General features: G+C 43.0%; 1 protein-coding gene across 1 annotated transcript in view; it reads right to left on the reverse strand.

Moving 5' to 3' along the window:
- The window catches only part of LOC116044936 (neuropilin-1a-like), a 104,421-nt gene that overhangs the window by 5,036 nt on the left and 76,389 nt on the right, over positions 1–22,996 (reverse strand). Inside the window, exons 11-17 of the mRNA XM_031292488.2 lie at positions 20,792–20,936; positions 13,553–13,735; positions 12,283–12,327; positions 7,656–7,793; positions 1,837–2,144; positions 401–497; positions 189–233 (exon numbers count right to left, since the gene is read on the reverse strand). Coding sequence (XP_031148348.1) covers positions 189–233; positions 401–497; positions 1,837–2,144; positions 7,656–7,793; positions 12,283–12,327; positions 13,553–13,735; positions 20,792–20,936 — 961 coding nt within the window. The remainder of the gene's footprint in view (positions 1–188; positions 234–400; positions 498–1,836; positions 2,145–7,655; positions 7,794–12,282; positions 12,328–13,552; positions 13,736–20,791; positions 20,937–22,996) is intronic.

A 22,996-nucleotide genomic window follows, 5' to 3' on the forward strand; every position in this document is an offset into this window, starting at 1 on the left:
ATTAATTTCACCATTTGCATGTAGGGTAGACCATTTTCTTGCTCGAGCGGTTGAGCCATAATCAATGAGCCTCCTAGCGATGTAGCAACCCTCGCCCCCGCTGCTGTAGGCCTAGTGCACATGCGGGAGACACACACACACTCACACACGCACAGAGATTCCTCGATTTGTAGTCAGATGTTACTCACGTAGGATGAAGATCTCAGTTGGCGGAGACGTAGGGGCTTCTGGATCTGAAGGAGAAAAAACAGCCATTAGATGAAATGAAAGCACAGCGGGAAGTCAAACACAACAAAGAAGAGCAACTTCATGAACTGTGAAACCAAACACTTTTTTAAACCAGCACATAACTGGACAGTATAACGATATACTAAGTGAGTTATAATCACACAATACACACCCTTGCAGTCCTCAGCATTGAGTCCATCTATGATCTGGATGTCGTCCACAGCTATGTGACCTGCACTGTGTCTGTCTGCCACGCCCTCCACAACCACCTACACATACAACACACATGCATTCATTAGAACACCAGTCATGAGAGCTAAGATGCTACCAGTGGTGGAAGAAGTATTCAGATCTTTTACTAATAAGTACTAATGCCACACTGTAAAAATACTCTGTTACAAGTAAAAGTCCTGCATTGAAAAAGTTACTTAAATAAAAGTATGTCAGTATCATCAGGAAAATGTACTTGAAGTATTAAAAGTAAAAGTACTCAATGCAGAACTCTCCTCCCATTGTAGAAAGTGTAAAGGATCCAACCAGGTGTGTGTTTAATGGTCTAATCATCTCAGCTGGACTTGTAGCCGTTATATTGTTGGCTAGTTTACTTTAGAATAAAACATCAGATTTTATAAACTACATGTGTTTTGTGTGCAGGAATCTTAATGTGTAAAGTAACTAGTAACTAAAGCTGTAACAGATGAATGTAGTGGAGTAAAAAGTACAATATTTCTCTCTGAAATGTAGCGGAGTAGAAGTAGAAAGTGGCAAGAAAGTAAAGTACAAGTACCTCAAAAAAAATATCAATAAAAGGACAAAAATGGAAATAAATGACTGCAAAATCCCAAACAAGGTCATGGGGTGGGGGTGGGGGGCCTTTAATTAATTTAGGTATTTATGCGTATCATAGCTTTGCTGGAGGTGCCATTGTTCTGTGCATGTGATGCTGTCATATAATTAGCTTTTAGTTTTTCTTGTTTTTTAGCTCTTATAGTGTAACAGATGTTGAGAGAGAACCTTTAATGTGGGTTGGGTGGGGACTTGTTGAACAGGGAGCGTGCCTATGTTCTCACAGCCCTATGTTCCCATATTTCTAAGATTTCTTTTCAAAATTAGGCCCTATGTTCCCACATTTCCTTTTTCATAAATTTGTATCAGATTTTATCCCCCTAACCCAATAACCAAACTCGTTTTTTTAAGGAGGTTTTTAAGTGTTTTGTTCACACCAGTGGTCCCCTTGTGCCCGTGCCCCTCGCAGCGCCCATCCTGGGCGTTGCGTTTTAACCCTAACCTAACCCTAACCCCTAACCCTAAAAAATGTTGTGGGAGGATAGGGCTTAAATTGAAGGGAAATGTAGGAACACAAAACCTAATTTTGAAAATGTCCTAGAAATGTGGGAACATAGGGCTGTGGGAACATAGGGCCTAATTTTCAGTGAAAAATTATTTCTTAGAAATGTGGGAACATAGGGCTGACCCTGTTGAACAAAGGTTATAGTGTACTACCTATGAGTGCATGAAAATAAAGAGAGTGTGAAAAACAAAAACAAAACAAGACTCCCACCTCTTATGTAGCAGCACTCATATCACTTTTGACGTTTTGTGTATTACCTGGTATGAGACACTGGAGCGTAGCAGCAGGACTCGTCCCTCCCTCCAGCGGTTGCCCTGGTGACCGCTGAGCGTCCACATGATGTGCCCCTCCTCCGCCTCCTTCCTCTGCTTGATGTGAAGTGCGCCTGCGTGCTCCCCGAACATGTGGTACCAGAAGGACATGCACAGGTCGGCGTCCGGCGCCGTGATGGGCAGGCTGGCTAAACTCGCCACCTTCCCCTCTTCACCTTCGTTGTCATCTTCGCCTGTTTTACTCGGTGCGTCTGTGTCCCCCAGCTGCATGTAGATGAAGTTCCCCGGTCCGCCTGCAGGGGGAGGCAAGAGACAAGGTAAGAGGTGGCAGTGTTCAAAAGAGAGAACAAAAGGTCCAAGGCACTCTTCTTGCAAACAAAATTTAAAAAGCCTTTATTTTAATGGCTATTTCATGTCAAAATCATTTTCTGAATCGTAGATTTTGACATGAAATAACCATTTCAATAAAGGCTTTTAAAAAAGAATTGCAAGAAGAGTGCCTTGGGCCTTTTTTCTCTTTTGTGTTCCCCTTCCAAAGAGCACCTTCATGATTTATTTGAACTTCTGAGCACTCCAGACTTTTTCTTTCTTCTAAGAGGTGGCAGTGTGTTGCGTTTAAGGGCTCCTGACAGCGTGTATATAAACACATCTACTTCAGATATGATGACTCTATTTCACCATGATTTCAAAATAAGACCTTTAAAAATGTAAAAATGTTTTTCTGTACGTTTTGAATAAAAACAGGCGTTGATATGATTGACCAATCAATCAAAGGTTTCCATAACTCTCATTATGCACTCACTGTATTGCATTCAGTGGATTTCTAAATGTTAACACCTGTCTGTTCTGTTGCAAGTGTTTCTCTAACGTAATAATATAGGTGTAATTAGAGCGATATGGAGAAAATCAGATATCACAGTTTTTTTGGACCAAACACATCAACGTCAATATTGTAGGGCTGACACAAAATATTTACACAATGAGAGTTTCAAGAAATAATCACCAATAATGTGCAATGACTAAGTGGGTAAAGGCAAATAACAGAACAGCTACAACAGTCTGGTATGATCAGAAAATGACATCACTTTACTGTAATGCAGCCTTTAAAACCAGGAGAGACAACACTTGTGTCATATTACGATATCCAAAATCTAAGACGATATCTAGCTTCATAGATCCATGTCAATAATATATATGTAATATTGATAAATGGCCCAGATCTAGGTGTAATTGTTCAGTATCAAGCCTCGCACACTCCCACAGGCATCACATTCAACAACGCTCCAGAGCTGTAAACAGAAGATTCAATATGAGCATGCTTCAGCAGACAATATGACATGACATCACAAAGGGCTCATTTTTTACTCGTGATCTGGTTAAGTCAAGAAATCAAGGTGGGATCATTCATTCTGGAGCTGCTGCTGTCTCCACGGAAACATCCATCACTGGATCACTTGGAATGGAGAGAAGGTCAGAGAGCGGAGGCTTGAGAGGATTCTTTAGACAGTCAAGGGTTTTTTTCAAGGCCCTCCTTTCATTTTCAAAATGTTGTAAGGATCAAAGCATCTCAAAGTGTTATTCAGGGCTGCACATTCAGTTATGAATGGAGTTCTGTTTCTCGGGTGTTTAAAGTTCTGTTCTGGAAGCTTTTATGATTGTATTGCAACATTTTATTCCTGATTTCATGATATTTCTATTTCATTTGTGTTAGCTGTTATATGTTTGTCTGTGACTCTTTGTAATTGCTGCCTATCTTGACCGTGACACTCTTAAAAGAAGAGCTAACCAAGGTTAATAAAGACATAATAATATTTGCTGTCCTTGCTTATTAGTGCCAGAGACAAAGGTTCAACTTATTCGTCCATAAAAAAACATGGACATTACAGGGTTCCTTCAACCAACACTGATTACCAAAGCACAGAACTATATTTTTTAAAAAGAAACAGTACACTTTACTTGAAGGTATCTACATAACAGTGACATGACACGGTCATGAACGTGTCATAAACATTATAAACAAGTCATAAACGTTTATGACATAGCACTTCTTTTAGTAAGTGTCATTCGGTTTTTGTCATGACAAGTTATGGTTAAGGTTAGGGTTAGGGTTCATGTGTCATGACTGTGTCATGTCACTCTTATGTAGATACCTTCAAGTAAAATGTTACCAAAGAAACTCTGAGTTGAAACTTCCTATAAAAACACTATTTTTTAGAGGGGATGTGTAATTATTAACTGAGAATGTCCTCCACTTGAATCTTGTCTCACTTACTCCTGGCCCTGTTGTCCTTTATTCACCCAGGTAACTAGCCCAGTCGGAGTGCATGTCACCTACATACAGTGAGGAAAATAAGTATTTGAACACCCTGCTATTTTGCAAGTTCTCCCACTTAGAAATCATGGAGGGGTCTGAAATTGTCATCGTAGGTGCATGTCCACTGTGAGAGACATAATCTAAATAAAAAAAATCCAGAAATCACAATATATGATTTTTTAACTATTTATTTGTATGATACAGCTGCAAATAAGTATTTGAACACCTGTCTATCAGCTAGAATTCTGACCCTCAAAGACCTGTTAGTCTGCCTTTAAAATGTCCACCTCCACTCCATTTATTATCCTAAATTAGATGCACCTGTTTGAGGTCGTTAGCTGCTTAAAGACACCTGTCCACCCCATACAATCAGTAAGAATCCAACTACTAACATGGCCAAGACCAAAGAGCTGTCCAAAGACACTAGAGACAAAATTGTACACCTCCACAAGGCTGGAAAGGGCTACGGGGAAATTGCCAAGCAGCTTGGTGAAAAAAGGTCCACTGTTGGAGCAATCATTAGAAAATGGAAGAAGCTAAACATGACTGTCAATCTCCCTCGGACTGGGGCTCCATGCAAGATCTCACCTCGTGGGGTCTCAATGATCCTAAGAAAGGTGAGAAATCAGCCCAGAACTACACGGGAGGAGCTGGTCAATGACCTGAAAAGAGCTGGGACCACCGTTTCCAAGGTTACTGTTGGTAATACACTAAGACGTCATGGTTTGAAATCATGCATGGCACAGAAGGTTCCCCTGCTTAAACCAGCACATGTCAAGGCCCGTCTTAAGTTTGCCAATGACCATTTGGATGATCCAGAGGAGTCATGGGAGAAAGTCATGTGGTCAGATGAGACCAAAATAGAACTTTTTGGTCATAATTCCACTAACCGTGTTTGGAGGAAGAAGAATGATGAGTACCATCCCAAGAACACCATCCCTACTGTGAAGCATGGGGGTGGTAGCATCATGCTTTGGGGGGGGGTTTCTGCACATGGGACAGGGCGACTGCACTGTATTAAGGAGAGGATGACCGGGGCCATGTATTGCGAGATTTTGGGGAACAACCTCCTTCCCTCAGTTAGAGCATTGAAGATGGGTCGAGGCTGGGTCTTCCAACATGACAATGACCCGAAGCACACAGCCAGGATAACCAAGGAGTGGCTCTGTAAGAAGCATATCAAGGTTCTGGCGTGGCCTAGCCAGTCTCCAGACCTAAACCCAATAGAGAATCTTTGGAGGGAGCTCAAACTCCGTGTTTCTCAGCGACAGCCCAGAAACCTGACTGATCTAGAGAAGATCTGTGTGGAGGAGTGGGCCAAAATCCCTCCTGCAGTGTGTGCAAACCTGGTGAAAAACTACAGGAAACGTTTGACCTCTGTAATTGCAAACAAAGGCTACTGTACCAAATATTAACATTGATTTTCTCAGGTGTTCAAATACTTATTTGCAGCTGTATCATACAAATAAATAGTTAAAAAATCATACATTGTGATTTCTGGATTTTTTTTTTTTAGATTATGTCTCTCACAGTGGACATGCACCTACGATGACAATTTCAGACCCCTCCATGATTTCTAAGTGGGAGAACTTGCAAAATAGCAGGGTGTTCAAATACTTATTTTCCTCACTGTATCTTTAGTGTAGAGAGGTTCCCGTCACTTATGGTCTGATGTGCCTCTGTCAGACGGACCAAACTGTCTCAATCCAGCTGAGCGGCTCCAGGCTGAGCACAACAACACAACTGTGTGATAGTTTCCCATGTTCACAAACTCTTTGTCCTTCAGAGCAGGAATAAGGTTCTGTGTCCGGCGGGAATTTCTTATTACATCGTAAGCATCTTTTCCTCATTTAAAAAAAAAAAAAGAGAGGCACTGCTGTGATTTCCCAGCAGCACCGAGTGTAGTGTGTTATTTAAAGCTTACGGTCGTTGTAATTAGGGCTGGGTGCCGAGTTCAATACTTTTTAGACACCTAACGAATTGCCTCTAAAGCAGATCTCTTCAACAGGGAGTCCGGGACCCTTATGGGCTCCTTAGAGTTACTGCAGGGGGACCCAAGTTGTTGTTTAATCATTTAAAAGAAGAAAGAAATCCAACAAGTCCAACATATTATTAGCAATAATAAATTAGCTTATTTGTGATTTGTTTTTAAATTTTACAATTTACCCATATATAGAGGTTTGCTCCTCGACGCAGCGGCCACCGGTTCGACTCCGACCTGCGGCCCTTTGCTGCATGTCATTCCCCCTCTCTCTCCCCTTTCATGTCTTCAGCTGTGCTCTATAAATAAAGGCTTAAAAATGCCCCCCCCCCCCAAAAAAAAAAAAAATAAATAATAATAATAATTTACACAACCTTGATGACAGGCTTACTGGCCTGTAGGTAAGGTAGATACAGGATATACTGCTACATGTTTGTTTACCAGTAAAACATGATGAATAATATATGACTGTCAATAAAAATTATTTTAATACCATAGGATTGTATGCACCATAAAAAAGGTACAGTATGTGTAAAGGCAACTCAATTTTATCCAACATGTAGTGGGGGGGTCTCTGCTCCTTCTCTTTTTCAGCTAAGGGGTCCTTGGCCTAAAAACCTTGAAGACCCCTGCTCTAAAGTATCGAGTATCGAAAAATTTCTCGTCATTCAATACCCAATTTCAATACCTAAGGAGTAAATCTCATCAGCGTCAGTGAGCCAATCAGCATGCAGCATGCTTCTACCAAGATCTAATAATGTCTGTGATTGGCTGTCTAATGTTACTCGTCGTAGAGACACGCAGGAAAAACTCTACGTTACCATAGAGACGGGGCTCATAGTAGGAGCTGAAAAATAAAAAGATTTGTGCCGTAATGTTTAATGTTGTAATTTGTTTTTGTTTTATAAAATTGGTATCGAAAAAAGTATCGTTTAGGAACCGGTATCAAAGTCACAGTATTGGGATTGAATTTTTTTTTAACGATACCCAGCCCTAGTTGTAATTCTTCTAGCAAAAAAAGGCTCACACAGGCTTTCAACAGCTGCATAGTAACATGGATAGCTCTCCCACAGCATATGTCACTCACTCACACACACACACACACACACACACACACACACACACACACACACACACACACACACACACACACACACACACACACACACACACACATAGTGCGTCTCACTATCTTTGTGGGGATCCGTCATTGACATAATGCATTCCTTAGCCCCTTACCCTAACCTTAACCATTACAACTAAATGCCTAACCTTAACCCTTACCCTCACCCTAACCATAACCTAATTCTAACCCTAATCCTAAAACCAAGTCTTAACCCTCAAACAGCCCTTTAAAGTCGTGTGGTCCAGCATTTTGGCCCCACAAAGCTGTCCGGACCCCACAAGTATACTGTATTCCCCACGAACATAGTTAAACAAGAACACACACACACACACACACACACACACACACACACACACACACACACACACACACACATATCCTACCCATGTGGTCAAGGGCGGGGCCTCTGTGGATGCTGGGAGCCCTGTTGGTCTGGATGAGCCACTCGGCCCCCGTCCCTGTCACTCTGGTCCAGCCGCAGAATGACGAGAAGTCAAAGTTGCAGGCGAACCACACGTACTCTGCAACCAAAGGGAAGAGAGCAGTTGGAGGGGAGTTTGTTGATAAAGGAGGTTACAGATGTTTTATGGTTGTGTTACACGAGCTGAACTTTCAACAGTCAGGAGAATGAGGAACAAGGCTGTAGATCTTCTAGCAACAGATGGAACAAAGTCGTCACTGTTGGGTACTAAAACATGTTTCTCACTGTGTTGTAGGTGTTGTTGGGTCTACATGATAGCAGAATGACCTTATATATTTGTTGTTCTGTCAATTGACTAACTGATTAATGCCTAACTAGTCTATATCCACGACGTTCCACTTCCGGGATTGCTAGAGTGCCGTCGGAAATTCCGCCGGATGTCCGTTACCTTTCGCTTTGTGTTGGCGTTCTAACCTCCGGTGGATTTGTGAGGACTATGGTTAACTGCTCCTCAGATCTCTGCAGGGTAAATCCAGACAGCTAGCTAGACTATCTGTCCAATCTGAGTTTTCTGTTGCATGACTAAAACTACTTTTGAACGTACACATGTTCCACCAAAACAAGTTCCTTCCTGAGACTATTTAGCAGAGGCACCGTGGCTCCGTCCAGAGCTTAGCACCACCCAAGACAATTGTGATTGGTTTAAAGAAATGCCAATCAACCTGAGCATGTTTTTGTCTCCCATCCCAGAATGCTGTGTGGACTAGCCAGACCCTCCTCCGCGGCGCTGTGGAGGAAGGTCTGGCAAAGCGAGACTAATGCCTACCATACACTAGCAGACTCTGAAAAGACTAAAGTGTGACACCGTCTCACATCTTAAGACAATCTGTTATGTCACTGAGATTATTAGTCACAGTCTAGAAGATTTTGCAAACACTAGGAATCTTGTCTTTATTTCGTCTCAATCAACAAGTATACTATTTAACTTCACTACCAAGGCTTAAAAATTAGGATAATATCAAAAACGTTTGATTTTGTCGGAATGTCAAAACGGGAAAAACACTGACTGGGACTGAGTTTTATGACCTTACACCAAACGATGGAGACGACGGGAGCGCCCAAAACTCTAGCAAGACTCTCAGGATTTCATTCCCATATTGGAAATTATATATATACATGTGGCACAGTGAATCCTTAAGATGAACTGTATCCGTGGATGGCTACCTTAGTGACTACCTTACCTGTAAGCCTATCATCAATGTTTTTTCCTGACGCAGAATGGGTCTTTTGGGGGGGGTGATTACACACAACAGTAAGCATGATCGGTCCGCGTGTATAGGCAATTAGTCTATGTTACCTTGTTTGACAGAAATCTATGCAGTTACCTGTTATTTCTGACAATTTCATAAACAAAAATGTATGTTTTGCTTGAGTAAATAAAACCCCAATTAACAAAACTGGTTAAAAAAATATGAATATTTAAATAAATCCCCTGGAGAGTCTGACACAGCCAGACTCAGAGATAAAACTGAGATTAGCGCTCATATTCAAGTTTTTGTTCTGCTTGTTCAGTGGTTGTTTGGTAAATTGCTCTTAAACACGTTTAGAGAGGATTTGAATTGCTATTTTTTATTCTCAATTGTTGTCATTTTGGCGCTGGCGATTTTCCTTTGGGGCTGGCAAAAATTGGATTTAGACATTTGCATTTTTTTTTTTAAACTAAGTAACTCTGAGGACCCCTGAGGGAACCCAGACCACCTGTTGAAGATCTCTGTTATAGCAAGATGCTTAACCATAAACATCAGCGAGTGGAGGTTCTCCTGCTCTCCGGGACACAGCCAGAGCAGCCACTATGTATTTGGGGCTGAGGCATCGAGTAGGGTTGAGTAAAAGGAATGCGTATCCTTTAAATCGAATCAAGCACTAAGCACTTTTATCAATTATGCCAGTAATCCTATTTCTAGCTGTCACAGTAAAGGCCAAAGAGCTTGACTGATTGTCTAACTGCGTCGTAAACCCTCTTTCTGCAGTCAGGATGAGGTTATGACCACTATTTGTAACAGCAACACTTTTGTTTTTAGACGTGGTGCGACAACACACAAAAACTACATTTGTTTGAAGCATTCTGAACCATTAATCAGGCCTCATCTGTTCCTGTAAAACCACCCAGAAAGCCAAATGTTCCTAGAAGTATTAGCTGCTGGACTCAGTTCCTAAAGGCTGCTATGGCGCACCCAATTCTCTGTTTTATAACGACTGCACAAAACACACAGGCGTGCTCTCTGACATTGTAAATCCAGGCTAAAAAACTTGGATCACGTGCGGTGTTCACCCGCTAAATTGGCTCCAGTTTAGAGGGGGCGAGGAGACAGCCTCAGGAAGAAAGTCTTGTTACATCGATATTAGAAAGCTGTTCCTGCTGTATTGTACACGCATTATAAATTGTATAGCTTGTGGAAAACATACTGCACCAAACAAAAGGCGTGTGCAGATGGAACAGGGTGAGGAAGACAGAGAGACAGTTGTAACTGAATACAGCAGCAGGAACTAAGACGTCACCGCTGATAGAGAACACATGCAGATGTTTGGGATCAGGACATCAAGAGAGGGAGAGACGGAGAGGAATGGAGGGGCCTTCCACGGAGGAAGGCGTGGTGCCACCAACATGTGGATGTGGCCCCTCGAAAAAACCCAAAACAGAAAAAAAAACACATTTCCCTCCCTCCTGCCTGCGCCAGCGGTTCACCACAGCATCCAAATGAATGCAGAAACCCCCGAATGCTGGACATGTTGTTTCTGAGAGGCTAATAGGATGCAGAGATGACCATGGAGCTGGTAAGCCCCCCCTCCCTTGCAACCCCCGAGCTGTCTTCCCGCGATGCTTGGACTCGGCTAATTGAAACCCAAGAGGCCTTTATCCTCTCTCTCCATTCCTCTCTTTTACCTCTCCCTTTCTCTTCTTCCCTTTTCTGTCTCATCTCTTTTGGTTCCTCTCGCTGACTCTCCCTCTCTCCCTCTCTTTGTCTTTCTGTCGCTGCTGCTATCTTTTCTACCTTTTCCGCCTATTCGAGCCTCTCTCCTCCTTTGGTTGGCAGTTTTTACTCCAAATGAATTGAATTTGGTGCAATGTCGTTTTTTTTTTTTAATTTGTCCCGTCTATTAGTGTGTTATAGAGTTTTCTGTGTGTGTAATAGATGTATAAAGAACAAAAAAACACATTTCACTCCAAATGGAGCTTTCTCTCCCACAGACAGGACTTTTTCCCAACTGCCTGAAACGCCTCGCCCACATTCCTGTTTGACATTCCTCCATTAGTGATGTCACTGATTGAGAATGCCAGCCCAGTTTTTCATATGTGCTGCCCATAGGTGCTGCCTGAGGAAGGCGGGTCAAGAGCTCAGACAGAGTGTTTGAGACAGAGGAGCTGCAGCAACGGGCAGTATGAGAAACATAATCTGTTTTTGAACATCAAAGCATGTAACCCTGTTCTAGTAGACCCAAAGAGTACAAATAATGTCGTGGTTCCCAACCCTGAGCTGGGGTCGAAGATGAATCTGAAGGGTTTACAAGATGATTAAAGGTAGCCTAGAAATCTAGACGCACCCTAGCGGCAGCAAATGTAATTTGCAGCCACTGTCGTCTAGCAACTTTTCTTACTTTCTGTTTTTTTTAACGAACATCACCAACAACAGCGCAGGTGCATTTCAGAGCAAATCTATCAACATTTCTCTCTGCAGCCCAGCGGTGTGTCAGGGCTGAGCAGCGCTGGCCTAAAGTCTCATTTGTGAACTGGGGCGATGAAAAAGCCATTTGCTCCCATGAAAGCTGCTTTCATTGTTCTCTGTGACTGCGGCCAGTACTCTCGCTGACACTGACTGATGGGACCGTCGGCTGAATGAATGCACTGATCTGGCAACCCTGAACTGGCACATTTGTTTGTACATTTGTCTGCGAAATGGTTCTCCTGGACGTTAACCCTCCTGTTGTCCTCAGGTCTCACGTTTTTCAAAGTTTCTATATCAGAAATTTGGGTTTCCATCAACCAAATTGCCCAAAAATAACGCAAGTAAAATGATGATTCATGAATGATGAATTTTGGGTCTTTCATTCAATTTCATAGCATTTTAATTTTTTTGGTTTAAATGGTTTCAAAAGAGTATCCTGACTAAACTTTGACATATACCAGTACGTGATCATCCACTCATCATCCTCTCATCTTAACTATTAGTCAAAATAAATCATAATTTCTGCTCTTTTTTTAACTTAAAAACTAGATATAATTTCATATAAATGAGGTTTACTGACCATGAATTCCAAGAATTGTAAAACTGGTGGTAACAAGTTGGTAGTAATGATTAATATAATGGTGGTAATGCGGCAAAAAGCATAAAAAAAAAGGGACTAAAACGTATTGTGGACGTGGTAGTGGACGGGAAGACAACACAAGGGTTAAACAGGATGTAAAACAGGATAATAGGTAGCCAAAGGAGAAAAGAGGAGAAAAGATGAAGACAAAAGGCGGGTAGATCAGAGGAGGAGGAACCAATGAAAGAAGAGAAGAGTAAACATGGTAGCAGATTGTGTCTCACCTGGTATGAAGTCCATGATGGGGTCTGCCGCTGTGGGGCCTCCTGCTGTAAACAGATGGGACAGTCAGAGTGGGGGTCAAAGGTCAGGCGGGTTGGTCCCGCCCACACAGATGCCAACACATACTCAACACACCTCCGTTTACAAGAAAGCAACAGAAAGCTTTCATGTCGGGTTGCAGGGCAATTCAGAAGAATATTCAAAGAAATCCAGAGGGTGCAGTATAGTATAGTAGTCAGAAAAGATCTTTACTTTCACAGTTCTCACAGTTTAGAACATAGGATGGATTTGATTACATGTGACAGTCAAAGGCAAGATAAAGGAGAATTTTAAACGTGGATAGGGCAGCTTGATTTTGATGTAGAAAGTTAAACAGAACAGGGAGAGGGAAGATAAGGGAGAATATTTGATACAGTTAGTCTGACGAGTTTCCCTTGTGTCAGTATCAGGAAGATATATCATAGACATGAAAGAGATGAGTGCCACAGGATGAAGTCAAAGAAAGGCACGCAAGAGTGCTTCATTTATCACTTCTTTAAAGCTACATTGTGTAAGAATTTCTCCCATCTAGCGGTGAAATTGTATATGACAACCAACTGAATATTACTTTCTAGCCGCTCCCATTCCGAGCGCGTTCTAACTGCTACGGTGGCCGCACCCGAAATGATCTCTTAGTATCTCAATCGTTTACACGCAGCTGTTCTAGCCACTCCAATATTAACTTTGGTCTTGTTGCTTTGCCTGTCGCGTTGTCGTTTTAATTCTCTTTTTCGCTTCCCTGGCGAGTAATCTCCCTCTGGCATTCGTCACGGTGCCAATAGAGCTTACGAGAATACTTTGATTAGTTGGTGGAAGTAATTACACATGAATGAGTACATATTTGTGAAAGAACAAAGTTTTTTTTTTTTGCTAAGAATCAACTCAAAAAATTACACAATGTAGGTTTAAACAGACTGACACAAATGATTCTAATGCAATATGTTCTTTTAAATATGCGTTTTAACTTTTAACATTTTACCTTTTATAGTTTTGCCTTCAAGCTAGGGTTGCACAATACGAGGAAAATATGCGATAATGTTGTTGAATATTGCGATAACGATATTACTTAATGATAGATAAACAGATATTAAAGTGTACTCAGTTCTGCTGATAACCCCGATATATCATGCAGCCTACTTCAAGCACATTGTAGCTTAGTTTTAGGCAGTGCTACATGAATAAAATCCTAAATACAGACACGGAGGAGGGTAGGAAGACAGTAAGTGAGTTTACCCGTCACTGTGTCGTAGTCGTTGGGAGCCTCGGTCTCGCCGCCACAGTCCTGGTGTCCTTCCTCGCAGACTGGGGACAGGGTGGTGCCGGGGACGGTGATGGGCGCCGTGGTGGTCGCTCCAAACGTGGTCACGGGAAGTGTAGAGACGATGGCCGTGGTGGGAGGGGCTGTAGTTGTAAAGTCTGGACAGGGAGATGGAGAAAAGACGGTCAATCTTTTTTGATTTGATTTCATTTTATTTGGCACATGTAAAAAAACAACAACAGTGTTACGTGTCTGAAAAATGAAGAATGAAGTAAAAAAGACATGCAAAGGAAACCCAGAAAACCCTCAAATAGCATGTTGGGTTGCCTAAAATAATTAGATAATTAAGGTAGCATATAGAAAATAAAAAAATAAGAAACAGTCTATGAAAAAGGGACAGAAGTAAGGAGCAATTAACTCAAAAATATCAACAAAAAAAGACACAGACGGGTGTTTTCACTATGATGCCTTGTTGCTCGCTATTCAAGAGAAAACACTCTCAAACCTGTTGCTTTTGAATCCGTTATCAGTCTAACTAACGTGATCTTCATAGTTAAGTTGTAGTGGAAATGCAAACAGGAATGAGCAAAAGGAACTTTGGTAACACTTTCTATGAAGCCTGTCTCTATAATGCATTATAAACACAGTTATACTTATAGAGCGTTATAAGCAGATTATAACACATTATAACTGTGTTTATAATGGCTTATAGAGACAGGCTTCATAGAAAGTGTTACCAGAACTTTTTATATCCTGACTTATTTGATGGGGCTCGATTAAAAAGGTACTGAAAAATGACAAGGAGCTGAGCAGAGCATTGCTACTTGGAGACAGGTTTTATCACCACAGTGCAACTAAACATGTACTAAAACTAGAATGAAATGTATCCACATTTAAGAGGCATCTATGCATTGTAATAATATCTGAAGCTTAATGTAATTTATGCTGGATTTTTCTGCAAGATTGAAGAGCCGGCCTCTTGTTTCCCATCAAGAACCAAAGTAATAATGACAGAAAACTCTTGTATCTTGTTAAATTCTACCATACAGTGTGATGTCTGGCGATGTGTTTTTATGGAAATGAAGCAAATTGAAGTTGAATTAGCATATGTAGGCTATGTAAAAATCCCAGATGGTCTGCATGTAATTAAACTTTGTAAGGAGACGTTTTGAGTGGGACGGAGGTTCGCTCTCACAACAGCCTGGATGTAAGTAGATGAATTAACTCAAAGAAAAAAAAGGACGCCGATTAAACAGCTGAAAGTGATCTACAGGCGTACCGTGAGCTTGTTAATTTCTCTCTTGTGAGCGTAAGTTGGCATCTTGATGTTTTTGTAGAAACAGGAATACTTTTTCACGCAACATGGCTCTTTGATGAATCAACAGAAACACTTTTTGACACGGAGTTGTTCAATAAGTCTCAATGAACTGCCAGTTAAGTGATCTTATATTTTATCTTATATCAAAAAAGTGCTTAATATTTTATATTTATAATATTTATATTACTTTAGTACATTTTGATTATTTAATTGCATGAAATCAGCTTGTTTGGCTGATCCTAGCACTTGAGGTCAAAGCTTTATCATTATGTACATTAATGAAGATATAAAGTGCCTCAGGGAGCATCAAGGTACGAGAAGGCTGTGATTTGGATAATTGGACATGATTGCTAATGCATATGTCTGTGCATGTGGTAAGATATGTGTGGGCTTGTCTGTATCTTTAAGTGTGTCATGACCCTTGGTTTTGTTTAGTTTCCTGTTTTATTTCGTAGTATAATTTCTCCTGTGTCATGTCTTGTTTTACTTCCTGCCTTGTGTGTTTTAGCGTTTCCCGGGGCGGGGTCAGCCCTATGTTCCCACAGCCCAATGGTCCCACAGCCCTATGTTACCACAGCCCTATGTTCCCACAGCCCAATGGTCCCACAGCCCAATGGTCCCACAGCCCTATGTTCCCACAGCCCTATGGTCCCACAGCCCTATGTTACCACAGCCCTATGTTACCACAGCCCAATGGTCCCACAGTCCTATGTTACCACAGCCCTATGTTACCACAGTCCAATGTTCCCACAGCCCTATGGTCCCACAGCCCTATGTTACCACAGCCCTATGTTCCCACAGCCCAATGGTCCCACAGCCCAATGGTCCCACAGCCCTATGGTCCCACAGCCCTATGTTACCACAGCCCTATGTTACCACAGTCCTATGTTACCACAGCCCTATGATACCACAGTCCAATGGTCCCACAGCCCAATGGTCCCACAGCCCTATGTTCCCAGAGCCCTATGTTCCCACAGCCCTATGGTCCCACAGCCCAATGGTCCCACAGCCCAATGTTCCCACAGCCCAATGGTCCCACAGCCCAATGGTCCCACAGCCCTATGTTACCACAGTCCAATGGTCCCACAGCCCAATGGTCCCACAGCCCAATGGTCCCACAGCCCAATGTTCCCACAGCCCTATGTTCCCACAGCCCAATGGTCCCACAGCCCTATGTTCCCACAGCCCAATGTTACCACAGCCCAATGGTCCCACAGCCCTATGTTACCACAGCCCAATGGTCCCACAGCCCAATGGTCCCACAGCCCTATGTTCCCACAGCCCTATGGTCCCACAGCCCTATGTTACCACAGCCCTATGTTACCACAGTCCAATGGTCCCACAGCCCAATGGTCCCACAGCCCTATGTTCCCACAGCCCTATGGTCCCACAGCCCAATGGTCCCACAGCCCAATGTTCCCACAGCCCAATGGTCCCACAGCCCTATGTTACCACAGTCCAATGGTCCCACAGCCCAATGGTCCCACAGCCCAATGGTCCCACAGCCCAATGTTCCCACAGCCCTATGTTCCCACAGCCCAATGGTCCCACAGCCCAATGGTCCCACAGCCCTATGTTCCCACAGCCCAATGTTACCACAGCCCAATGGTCCCACAGCCCTATGTTACCACAGCCCAATGGTCCCACAGCCCAATGGTCCCACAGCCCAATGGTCCCACAGCCCAATGGTCCCACAGCCCTATGTTCCCACAGCCCAATGGTCCCACAGCCCAATGGTCCCACAGCTCTATGGTCCCACAGCCCTATGGTCCCACAGCCCAATGGTCCCACAGCCCTATGTTCCCACAACCCAATGGTCCCACAGCCCAATGGTCCCACAGCCCTATGTTCCCACAAAGATTTTTCTTAAAATTAGGCCCTATGTTAGGGTTAGGTTTAGAGTTACATTCCATCTGTAGTCAATTGCTACTGGATAATAGGTTGGGTGTAATTGGCTACCAAATTGGGAGAAAGGGGGATAAAATCTGATACAAATTTATGAAAAAGGAAATGTGGGAACATAGCGCCTAATTTTGGAAAAAAATCTTAGAAATGTTGGAACATAGGGCTGTGGGAACATAGGGGTGTGGGACCATTGGGCTGTGGGAACATAGGGCTGTGGGACCATTGGGCTGTGGGACCACTGGGCTGTGGGAACATAGGGCTGTGGGACCATTGGGCTGTGGGAACATAGGGCTGTGGGACCACTGGGCTGTGGGAACATAGGGCTGTGGGAACATAGGGCTGTGGGAACATAGGGCTGTGGGACCATTGGGCTGTGGGACCATTGGGCTGTGGGAACATAGGGCTGTGGGAACATAGGCACGCTCCCTCTGGGGCACATTCAAGCTCAAAATAGTGTGTCACTGTTTTGCCACGGTTTCCATGTTGAATGACATGTTTCCTCAGAATGGTGTGCAGCAGGCTTTGAGATATGTTTTCTCTGGTTTGGTGGGTGTGTCTCTTGTTTATTGGCTGTGTCACAGCAGGTGATACCCAATCAGCAGAGACGTGTCTGTAAACCAGTGGTAATAAAAAGGCAGAGCGCTTGCGCACACAACAGGGTGTTCAACGCATCCCCGTTTCAGTTTAAAAAACGTCTTGCTACGTTTTGTCGGGCTGAACGTGGCCCAGGTCTTGTGGATTTTGTCTTTTGTTTTCACGTTTTTTAAGATTACCTGCCTACCTCTGGACACGTTTCATTGTTAGCTGGTTTTCTTCAACACATTTTCAAAACCTTCCTGCTGCCTCATTTTCTGCTCTCTGCACAACCCTGACAAAGTGTTGCATCTGTATGCCTTCCTGTGTACGAGCTCTTAGTTCCTGTGACAGTGTGTGTGTGTGTGTGTGTGTGTGTGTTGTCATCGTTCTCTCCTTCCAAAGTGAAACTTACAATTAAACATCCAATATGACTATTATTGAAAGTGAAGTTGAAATCTGTGAGGATTTTCTGAAATTATCTCCAAACGCAGTTGAGTCTTTTTATATGTTCCATTTTTTTTCTTCAATTAGTTTAAGAACTGTTTCTCATGTTTCTCTTTCGGAAAACTTTTATTTTTGCATATGGACTGGTTTACTTTTATCAGACTTCAGAGGCTGCCTGGAAACCAGACGAATCCGCGAGCTTGTGTTTCAATTGTGAGTTATTCTGGTGATGCCACTACTTTAGAGAAGTGTTACATTTATTTATGTATATGTTTTTTTTTTTTTTTTTCTTCGTTCATCACATCCATGCGAGCAGCTGTACATAAGCTGCCTGTCTACTGTCACATTCTCTGTCCTGCATCTCACCTTTTAACATTTCAATTTTCAAATAAACTTTACAGTGTAGCTACATGGAAACACAATCAGCTGCTGCTGAGAGCTTTTGAATTTTTGAGGTCCCCCAAAAAACTTGATTTTAAGGTTTTCAGGAGCTGACTAAAGGGTCTATATTACTCCTCTCAACTTTCTAATCTGTCCTGCTCTTATTCCATCGTCTTCTCTACTCTCTTTCTCTTTCTCTCTCTCTCACACACACACACACACACACACACACACACACACACACACACACACACACACACACACACACACACACACACACACACACACACACACACACACACACACAAACACAATCTCGCCTGCTGTGGCTGATCCTTATCGTTCTTCCTGCAAGGCTACCAGATACCCAAACTCCCTTCATCTGTTCCTTTCTCACCTACTGTGGGAGGTTGAGCCTCCTCTCTCTCTCTCTCTCTCTCTCTCTCTCTCTCTCTCTCTCTGGCCACTGCTGCAGTAGAGATAGCCTGCCATGGCATGCGTCAGCTTTTCATATCCTCGCTCTCTCTCCCTCTCTTTCATTGCACCAAATCGTGCCGATAAGCAGCCTGAAGTGTAAACAGTTTACTGTTTAATTACTGATTGCTGCTTGGCTGACTGAGGCCACACACACATTAATGCAAATACATCTGCCAATGCTGTTTGCATGTTGAACATTTTGTCTTTTAATGTTTTAGAGGTTTTTTTTTTCTAAAATTTAGGCAGCTACACTAAAATGTGTAAACCTCTTCTGTTGGCTACTTGAGCCTAAAGGGCGATACACACCGGTCCATGTATCATTTGACATATGTGTAGCATACAATGTGCAGAACAGACAGACGTAGCAGTTAAGGTAGAGAAGTTGACCATCTAATTTAAGAGTTAAGATTTGGACATTTGTTTGGACGTTTAAAGAATGTGGTGTTAAAACCTTTATTCTTGGATTAACTATAATGTCTACTCTTGTGCTATTTTAGCAGAATATATAATTAAACACTATCAAATTGTTATTCCCTGTTCATGACCAACAGTGAAAAAGATGCAATATAAAGTTAATATAAACTCTGTCCATATTAGAGTGAAGATGCCCGCTGAGTAACCCACTCACAGTAATTCAGAGGCCTTTCTGTTTGTCATTTGTTAGGGTTTGTGAAAGCTGAGCTGAGAGAGCAACAGAAACCACAGGAGGGTTCTGCTTTAATATCAACCTCCACGTAATAACCCCTGGCCTTGGTGATGACAGAGAAGTTTTCCAGAGTAATTTGATCCAGATTATACTTGCTCCTTTTGTTCTACTCTTTTACTGGTTTTAAACACATAAAGTAGGCCTGTGTATTGATAAACTTAGCATAAAAAGTAAAGGAATTTGTGTTTGGTAGATTATTTCTTTGTGGTAACAATGCTTTTTGGCAATAAATCTTATACCGTTGGAAAGCCTGTTTAGTTCCCTTACAAATGGTGCCCCATTTGTAAGGAACATGCATTTGTGGGATGAGCAGCAGTGCTGAGTATGTGGGTCGCGCCCATGAAAAATTTGCCAAATCTTCTCTGCCAATGCCAAACAGCTTATTCTGCCATTGACTCGTTTGGTGTTTGGTGGATTGGATGATTGAGGTTTGAAGAAACAATACATATTGGCAATTTAACAATTTATTAATTTCACAAACAGGAGCCTCAGTAGTGTGTGGAAGAACCATACACAGCCACAACACCCTGGCTCCTCCTCCTCATGCTGGTCACCAGCCTGGTCACACACTGCTGTGGGATGGCATCCCATTCTTCAACCAGCATTTGTCGCAAGTCAGCCAACATGGTTGTGTTGGTCACTCTGGCACCAACAGCACGCCCAAGCTGATCCCAAAAGTGTTCAATGGGGTTGAGGTCAGGACTGCTGGCAGGCCGTCCCATCCTCTCCACTCCTACATTCTGGAGGTAGTCTCTGATAAACCCCGCCCTGTGGGGGCGAGCGTTGTCATCTTGGAGGATAGAGTTCGGTCCCAGACTGTGGAGATGTGGGATTGCCACTGGTTGCAGAATCTCATCTTTATATCTCTCTGTATTGAGATTGCCTCCAATGATGATAAGGCTGTTTTTCCAGTGAGGGAGATGCCGCCCCACGCCATCACACTGCCTCTACCAAAAGGTGTTACTCTATCGGTGCAGCAATCAGCATAGCGTTCTCTGCATCTTCCCTACACTTTGACCCTATGATCCAACTGCCGTAGGCACAATCATCCAATCCACCAAACACCAAACGAGTCAATGGCAGAATAAGCAGTTTGGCATTGGCAGAGAAGATTTGGCAAATTTTTCATGGGTGCAACCAACATACTCAGCGCTGCTGCTCATCCCACAAATGCATGTTCCTTACAAATGGGGCACCATTTGAAAGGGAACTAAACAGGCTTTCCAACGCTATAAGTACAGTATAGGTACAAGTTCCTTCCCAAGGCTATTTTGCAGCGGCACCGTGGCTCCGTCCGGTGCCGTGCACCGCCCAAGACGATTGTGATTGGTTTGAAGAAATGTCAAAAAAGCCAGAGCACTTTTTTCTAAGTCATTGCAGACACTCTGTTGATAAATTAAAACTCACCATCCAGTTCGCAGCCCAGCAGCTCCAGGCGGAGGCCCAGGCCCTCGTTGGTGGCTCTCTCCGGGTAGATCCTGACGAAGCGGGTCAGCAGGGGACCCATGGACCTCAGCTCTGGGGTGTCGTGGTTCTGATTCCCGATGAATATCTGAGGCAGAAGACAGAGAGACATGTCAGGGCCTGATTGGACTTTACAAAAGTTGAACCAGTGTTTGACAGATGCCACAACGAGCCAATTAAAGAACTAAAGATTCTTACAAAGGATTTGACATTGACATAACTGCCTGATCCAACTCAGCGCAATTTCTAGCTGCAAATAATTTGTTTTGATTTGACATAGCTCAGAGTATCAGAAAAACTGTGCAAAACCTTTCTAGTGTGTTAGTTATTCAGTTTTTTTATTGGCAACCAGAGGATTTACAAAGCACAATCGAAAATCCTTTTTTACATGCCCGTTTTTCCACATGTAAAGCACCAAAGGCAAAACCTCAGGGGAAGCTAATACAGGACAAAGTTTTGAACACACAGGTTCATATCAATGTCCATTAATAACACGACAATTTTTTGTTATCAAGAAGAGTCTTACTTGTACTTAGTGAAACTACAAAAAATAATTCTTATATCAGACGAGAGATCAGCTCTACAATGTCATTTTAGACTATATTTCATTGAACATAAGCAATGCTGAGGCCTTGAAATAGTTTTTTCCTTCAACAGGTAAATGATAAATCTGACTACTCTTTCCTGCTATCGTTGAACCTCGGCAGCACTCATTGCACGGTAGAGCCCATCCACGGGGCCGACAACAAAACAAACAATAAGCTATTCTGTTCTGATGTAAGTCTGCTTCTGATCAAGCATCGGTCAGTTTGATAAAAAAAAGCTGAAACAAAATGAAACAAAGACAAGAGCCAGGAAATCAGAACCAGAGTCTGATCCTTTCATATGTCCGACATGGAAGACACACAGATGAAAATGGTTTCCGTCACACTGGGAGAGAAGTGGTGGGACACCAAACACCAAAAGCCCTCCTGCCTGTCTGAAGTGCTGAGGTTTCCTCTCGCCTGATTTATCACAGGCTGCAGTGTGGCATTATGGGTGCAAGCTAGGATGCGACGTCAAGACAGAATTTTAAAGAATATACCAAGATTTGAGTCTGCAAGGGAACAGTCGCTAACTCTTTAGCATTTACCAGTTGTGTTGTTGTTGCATTATTTACCGGTGTGTGTGTGTGTGTGTGTGTGTGTGTGTGTGTGTGTGTTAGAGTCCGGATCGGGCCGAATTTTTCTGTCCGAGCCCGGCCCGCGTCCGACAGAGCCGTGACCGAACCCGGCCCGAGCCTGACAGGCATTAAGATATTTCTATCCGAGCCCGACCCGAGCCCGACACAGTTAAAATCTCATATTTTTCTCATACTAATGCACATGTACGTTTGTTTGTGTGGAAAGCTTTTATTAAGCAACTGTAGGAAGGCATTCGGAAATGTCAACAGATGAGCACATCAGCACACACGGGGCAACAAGCGCACGTTAATAATCTGTTAATTTAAAATGTTCAATGTGTTAACCTTTCCTGATTGCTTTGTTTCCAACCGTGATCAGAAAACCAGGGGAGACTGGTTACCTCCAGGGCCGACGTTATAAAATGAATAACGTTTCTGGTGAGCAAATGAATGAACATGGCTTTCATTCTGGGGTTTATCTCGGACACCGCACACACTGTGTACAAAACATAAACTTATTCCACCAACTCTGCTCCGGTCACATCTACACGTCTGCTTCCTCTTTCTCTATGTCCACTTACCACACACACACACACACACACACACACACACACACACACACACACACACACACACACACACACACACACACACACACACACACACACACACACACACACGCACTGAGCTCTCTTAAAGGAGCCGCAGCACCATTTTACAACAAATGCCTTATCGCGCTGATGTGACCGAGCCCAACCGAACCCCAACATCATTTCTTAATATCTGTCCGAACCCGGCCCGGTCCGTTGGGACCTGTCGGGACCTGTCGGGCTCGGGTCGGGTATCCATGCCTTAGCGTGTGTGTGTGTGTGTGTGTGTGTGTGTGTGTGTGTGTTTTTATGCTGCTTTGAACATCTTAACTTTATATGTTTATCCATACTTTATATGAATAAGTAAGAAGTCACATTATCAGTGTAAACAGGTAA

The sequence above is a fragment of the Sander lucioperca genome, chromosome 9 (genome assembly GCF_008315115.2).
Source record: "Sander lucioperca isolate FBNREF2018 chromosome 9, SLUC_FBN_1.2, whole genome shotgun sequence".
In the NCBI taxonomy this organism is placed as follows: Eukaryota; Metazoa; Chordata; class Actinopteri; order Perciformes; family Percidae; genus Sander; species Sander lucioperca.